Below are 7,500 nucleotides of genomic sequence, written 5' to 3'. Positions count from 1 at the left end.
GGTCTTTAACGACGACCCAGGCCAAGAGAGAGCGCCTTGCCTACATCTATCAGCCAGCCCATGACAAAACTATCACATTTGTACTTGTCAGATCGTAATTATACCATAAGTTATTTCAAATTTACAGATGTCATTCTGACTAGACTTTATTTCTTTAAATTTACCTTGATATAAGAAAGACTAATTAAAAGGTACTAAAGATATAGCATTATTAACAAGAGATATAATCAATCAACAGTAGTTACAAATTGCAAAGTTACTTAATCACTAATATAGATTATATAATGAAGAGCAAGTGTCTGGATATATATATATATATATATATATATATATATATATATATATATATATATATATATATTACATCGAGCTATCCCCGTCCCTCAGGAAGTAGGGAGAGAGTAGTCATACGTTGTTGAGAGGGGGTGCGTGTGCATGTATGTATATCTCTTTAAATATTTTGCCATCCATTTTGACGGGCCACGTACACTAGTATGACAGAAACACTAACAAAATATCAAATAATGATAAAAAAGAATAAAAAGTCAAAAACAGCAAATTAAAAGCAACTTCACACCGCCCTGTCTATGGCGCCCTTTGACCTACCTGTCTGCGAACTAATTTGGAAGTGTGCGTCCTCGTTGCCCCTGGTGATGGCAAAGGTGAGATTGGAGGGCGTCAGGTCACCGTCGGAGGCCGTGAGGGCGATGACGGACGTCCCCGGAGGGGCATCCTCAGCCACGTACGCATTGTACGACGGCTCGTCCGTCTGAGGAATGTGGTCGTTTACGTCCTGCACTTCCACGTACACCTGAAATAATAGTAAAATAAAAAGGTTAATAACATGTAATGCCTTTGCAAATATATATCTATTTATTACCCATTCCTCGAAAAAAAGTATAGAAATAGCTTTTAAAGGTTTAAAGGCCGCTCATGAATGGCAGAGTCAAGGGGCAATGACAGGAACATATACTGTACAATTATGATCAGCGCCCAAGCCCTCTCTCTCCACCCAAGCTAGGGACAGGGAGGGTCAGGCAATGGCTGCTGTTGACTCAGCAGGTAGAACTTATAGGCTCCCCAAATGTCTCCATCCTTAGCTCACAAGGATGGTGAGAATGCAAACATTATAAGAAACTATGGAGCTTGAGCGCGATTCGAACCCCGGTCGGGCGATCGCCCAGCAGGGACGTTTCCAATAGGCCACCGCAATACTAAATATATCTACTATGTAATTATTAGTTATGTAAAATAATTTCTTTGTGTATTGCCATCAATAATAACCTTAATAACCTTATTGACATAAGTCAGAGAACCCGACATAATCCAGTAACATAAGCATATATAATTCATCAATCAGAACATCCGACAGAACATCATCATATTTCCGGCATTGAAATATATGTTAATGCCATTTCATGCACTGATTACAGCAGCTCTTTGAAAGCCCACGACTCTAATACTGCCGCAGGGACTGCTGATCGTGATCAAATTAATTATTCATGAGATCGAGGGTGCTCGGCATCCCTTCCTTTTAATTATGATCTGTTTATAATTCCTAACTGTTCAGTTATCATGGGAACCAAATTGACTTGCCGTAATAAGCCTTATGTAACCATATAGTTAATGTTTTCGAATCTCGGGATACTACGTGCCCTCTGAGAATAGGGTCTTCAGGAGGCCTTGAAATACGTTCTTGTTGGAGATTACACTGAGAAACACTTACTTCTGTTCATCTATTCTGTTTTTATCAATTAATGTATTTATCAATTTTTGTGATGTGTTACATATATCCAGTTTTCCGGTCTACTCTTCCTCTTTTTACATACAGATATTTATTTCCGTTAAGGTTCTATAAGGAACTCTACACATTATTCATAAAAAATAGCCATAATGATAATAATAAACTCACATCAGGTAAACGGTATACATTTCAACATCATAACGATCTTATCCGGATGTATACAGATATCAAAATTTTAAAACCATTTTTAGGCTTCCGCTTTATCAAGATTAATTAAATGCAACTATTCATAGTTGCAAACTCAACCTAGAGACTATATCTCTGATACTTTATCGATCATTGAGTACCGGAGTGGAGAAAAAGAACCCATCCATCTTCTTTGTGAAAACTTTACACAATAGTGAAGAGTTTTGTCGTCTTTTCCCTCTACTTCCAAGCTGTGGAATGGCCTCCATACCAAAAGCGTCCAATCTCAACGAATTCTACAAAATTTCCCCTCTTTAAGAATAATGTGGACCGCTTCCCCTTACATGAACCTCCATTATCTTTTTCCTTCTCTTTTCAGATTTAGACTTGATTAAGGCCTTTGATTCTCCGTCTCCTGTCAGTTAACCTGACCATATAATGACAGCAACAGAGCGAAAGCTAACGAAAAAAAATTACACCCCCTGGTCCCATCCCCCGCAAAGACATCCAGTTTTAAATTGCACAATTATACTACATTTACGTCAATAAAGGTAGTAAAAAATACAATAAATTTCAACTTAGAAGCTCCTTATCTTCGCTCATGACTCTCAGGGACCTGGGAGACGCATCAACTTGAACAAAGACGATAAGAGAGTTCTATTGCCGAAGCTAATACATAAATTTCCCATCCAATCAACCCTTTACCCATTCAAGTTATGGCTCGCGAGGGAAAGGAAGTGAATTAGGAGATGACTGGAAGGCAAAAAGTTGAGGAACGATTGACTATTAAAACTCGGCAGGAAAACATCCATGGTCAACAACGAACTATTTTATGTGATGTGGTTTTTTTCACTTTTTTAGATATCTATAAACGGTAGGTCATTCAAATAAAGAGCTGGAAACCATGACCTGTAACCTTTTCTATATGACTCATGAAAACAAGTTATGAATTTTGGATAACCTGCCTATTTCATTTCCTCACTGCACCGACAAACACATAACACAGCCACGTAAAAATACAAAACAGAAGAGAAACTGGGCAATGACTACCAAAGTACGCCAGAAAAACCATTGCTGTTATGAAACAAAATTAGTGAAACAGAATACAGCTTTTATTGAAGGTCCGAACCATTAGCATTGCAATATCCGGCCATCGGCAATCAATCATTAGACACAGTTATTACTCAACTACCACCCAATTATCTTAATCACCCAATTGGGCAGGCAGCCACCCAGAGTCCATCAAGCCAATGACACCAATTATAGGATGCGTCAACGTGTCGTTAACGACAATCACCGGACTAGGTAGACCATTTGCCATTAAAGATAAGCCTTTTTTATATGGATCTCTTTTGTAGTGGAGGAACAAAGCCTTCTTTCAATTTAATTAAGGGTCTCTCTCTCTCTCTCTCTCTCTCTCTCTCTCTCTCTCTCTCTCTCTCCAACGACCTTCGCAGTTGCGACACCAATTGAATTATTAATAACCCCCTCTCTTTCTCTCCCAACATCACTCACCCTCAACCTAACCCCTTCAGCAAAGCTCACTAAAATATTCATAATTCCAGAGTGCATCTTTGGCTGACGTTATCAATATCAAACGGATTTTAATCTAGCGGGTGTGTTGACCTTTTCGAGCCAGCCCCACTGCAAGGCCCATGAATAAGAACTATCAATCGAACGCCCACGATTGGCTCTCGGAGGAGACGAAAAGTAAAACATCCCAAATAAAGGTTCGTTTCCCAATTACGAACGACGTCCCATCACACAACCATAAAACCCTAAGGAGTAAAAATTTTGCTTTCTATTCCTGTCTCATGAATATGGTTGCGATTCTCATGAAGGATTATTTCTAAAATATTGCCTATAATGAAGTGTAACATTGCCTTTGATGAGTTTTTGCAACTGGGGAAAATGTAAGGTAACAAACAGACATACATACATACATACATACATACACACACACACACACACACACATATATATATATATATATATATATATATATATATATATATATACTGTATATATACATAAGTATATATATATATAAATATATATACACGTATATATACATTAAATTTGACAAGTAAAATTAATCATTTTCAGTCAATTCCTTATAAAAGTAATTTATTGTATTTATCTGCGACTTGACATGATATGAGCGATTAAATAACACAAGTCAACAAACATTATAAAACCACATTAAAGTTTTTGTTCTAAAAATACGAACTCAAAACCACATTAAAGTTTTTGTTCTAAAAACACGCAGTCATACATAATTTAAAACACACACATGTATATACAGTATACACCAACGTAAAACCTTTTCCTCCTAATACGGTTAAGCTTTGACTGCTTAATCGTGCAAGAACTCCTATTCGTTAAAAATTTCACGACAATAGTTGCGTACATCTACACAAAGGATTGTAATCTGCATACCGTAGTTATCCTGGATATTTGCACCCTTCCTTCTATAATATATTTTACACTCCCTATCGAACCTTTTTTAACCCTTTCTCCCCTCCTACTTCTTAGCACTCCTGAATTCCACACTTTACACTAACAACCACTTATATTCCTTCCACATGACTGGACCACCTCAAAATACTATGCTCTATTCTTTCAACTATGCAAACCTTTCAGCATTTTTACACTTCTCCAAATTCATAACCCTAACATTTCTTCTCACATCTCAATGACTTCAACTTTTTTTTTCCCCCATTGGAATGAAAAACTCATTCTTCCCACCTATAAAGGAAAATTGGCTAAATAATCCCCATCCATTCCAAACTGTAGTTCACTGGATAGGTTAGATATCTTACCATTCCTATTGTGTGAGTCATTATCCATTGCATTCAATAGGGAAAAAAATATGAATCAATCACTTCCATTTTTCCACACTCCATACCAATATCCATTACTCTATCTTCATCTATCCACCCCATAACCTTACTCATGCTCAATTTTTTTTTCTAACTTTCTCTTGCAGACACTTCCAAACTCTGGTCATCTTCTATGGTTTCTTCCCAATCAGCACAATATCATATACAATCATTAAAACTCATTTTCTACTCCCACAATTTAGCAACTACATACACTATACTTTCTCTGACCCCTTGCATCACTCCTTCCATAAAGATGTTTAAGAATCACAGAGAGAGAATTTAAAACCAAACCAGTCACTCTCCTGCCCGCTTACTCTATGCTACATCCAATCATAGAAATTGTATAGCGATCTCTACAACATAATATCTATTCCATACCTTCTGAAACCAACCTACATTTTCTCTTTATCAATTCTGTCATAAGCTTTTTCTGAATCCATGTATGCCTCCCATACAACCTTTTTCCCATTAATTCAAAACCTCTCACATAACTGTTTCATGACTAATACATTATCAAAGATCCCCCTTTATCCACAAAGACACCCTGCTACTTCTTTATGAGTAAAATATATATATATATATATATATATATATATATATATATGTGTGTGTGTGTGTGTGTGAATGTGTGTGGGTGTGGGTGTGGGTGTGGGTGTGGGTGTGTGTGCGCGCGCTCCCACACACAAGTGAGTAGAAACTATACGTCGATGTACTATATATCAACACAACATTCCATTGTCTCCCTTAAAATGGTGAATCTCATTTATCTTTCTAACTTTTCCTGGCCAAGGTTGGATGAAATCACTACATCCGATGTGGCTGAGTAACGACCTAAAACAACTCTGAATAACAACGCACGAATAAGAATACTGTATATAGTATATGAGATGAAAAATGAAAATAATGAGTGTGCAAGAATAAGGGCACACGTGGAAAAGTAAAATGAAATGAAATGTATATGCCCTTTCTGAGAGAGATAACCTTAACGTGATGAAAGGTTTTACCTATCAACTTGACCAGCAAAGCTGTACTAGTCAGGGCCACCCCTACTAGGTTGGTTTGCTGTGGAAATCAGACGAAAATCTCCCAACATCACCAATATGGAATGGCCAGAGTGGTGATCAAAATTGGCCAAACCCCATATATAAATTGACATGGCCTTTTCCTTCATTGGACTGGAAATTTTTGCATTTAATGTTGTATATATTGAGGAGTTAAACTCGTCCACTCATAAACCAGGAAGAGGTGATGGTTTATCTGTATAAAAAAAAAAAAAAAAAAAAATTAAAAAAAACACCACCTGAAACAGGAGAATATGCGATAAGTGTGTGAAGGAAGGGTTGGTTGTTGCGAGATATCCCATAGTTGATATATTCAATAAAATCAATAAAAGCTAATAAACGTCGTGTGAGATATTCGAAGGAGTCGATCTTTCACGGACGAAACCATCCGTGAAATATGGGTTTTATTCTAATCTGTGATTTTCCAATTCTTCTCGTCTGATTTAACCTAAATTGGATCCAGAGACCCGAGCACCGATGGACCGTTTGAGAGGAAATTGCAAAATCATTCATTTACTTGCCCCTTTATTTGTTCAATTACTTTTTCTTCTCTTATTTACCCGATCAATAGAGGAGTGTCACTGTTAATAAATATATCTTTAACAGTATTTTTTGGAATTATATTTATCTATTTATTTAATATTTATTCTAATTTTCATTTCTTGAAGCATTTTTAATATTACTTATTAACTTCACAAAACTGATTAACATTCCAGGTTACTTTCAGTTTCCACAAATAAGTACATTTTGATATCATATAACCAATAAACATACGAAGTTTCTCAATTGTTTAGCCTTTTCAAACATAACACATTAAAATTATATTCTTATATTACTTTCAGTCACTGTTGTAATTTATTTTTTCCTTTCTCGGGCTTAGGCTTCCTCGCTCTGACGTCCGTGTTTAAAATCTTTCAAAATAAACATCAGGATAATTAACCGCATGATACTGCAACCAGCCATTGCCTTTGAAGCATGACCAGTAAGTCGCATATGTCCAAGGATCGTTCCCCCACTGTAATTAGGAAGATCGTACACCAGCCTATTGTCATTATATCTCCTAGTGGGACAAGATTTCCAAGCCTATGAATACTGTTAATTTATAAAGGAAAAATTAAAATAAGGAAAAATTAATGCACATATAATTCTCCTAACCCTCTATTTACCCTTATGTATTCATATTAAATTAGTTACACTTACATATATATAAGTATATATATATATATATATATATATATATATATATATATATATCGACGCACACACATAAATATATATATATATATATGTATATATATATATATATATATATATATATATATATATATATATATATAGCATACATGCATGTGTGTATGTGTCTACTATTTCAAAAGTGAGATATGAAAGGGAAAGCGACTTGTCTTATCTATGCAACATTGCAATTCCCACCTGAAAAAAGATGAATGTTTGTCTATATATATATATATATATATATATATATATATCTCTTGTATGAGGAAGTCGACTATTAGACTTGTCATCATCAGGCCCGGGGTCTATTCAAACTATTAACCTTTTCATAAGCTTACTGTGGGTGTAGGTATCTTGTGCAAGTTTCGTGACTATCCGTAATGTCCTTAAG

General features: G+C 35.8%; 2 protein-coding genes across 2 annotated transcripts in view; one reads left to right on the top strand and one right to left on the bottom strand.

The window, feature by feature from the left end:
• Positions 1 to 3,502, bottom strand: part of LOC137643258 (fat-like cadherin-related tumor suppressor homolog) — an 84,104-nt gene extending 80,602 nt beyond the window's left edge. The window contains exons 1-2 of the mRNA XM_068376099.1: positions 3,446 to 3,502; positions 607 to 811 (exon numbers count right to left, since the gene is read on the bottom strand). Of these exons, the coding sequence (XP_068232200.1) occupies positions 607 to 811; positions 3,446 to 3,502 (262 nt within the window). The remainder of the gene's footprint in view (positions 1 to 606; positions 812 to 3,445) is intronic.
• Positions 1 to 7,500, top strand: part of LOC137643257 (fat-like cadherin-related tumor suppressor homolog) — a 284,094-nt gene that overhangs the window by 128,382 nt on the left and 148,212 nt on the right. The window lies entirely within an intron of this gene.

This window comes from Palaemon carinicauda, chromosome 6, assembly GCF_036898095.1.
Source record: "Palaemon carinicauda isolate YSFRI2023 chromosome 6, ASM3689809v2, whole genome shotgun sequence".
Taxonomy (NCBI): Eukaryota; Metazoa; Arthropoda; class Malacostraca; order Decapoda; family Palaemonidae; genus Palaemon; species Palaemon carinicauda.
This window is presented reverse-complemented; position numbering and strand designations above follow the sequence as displayed.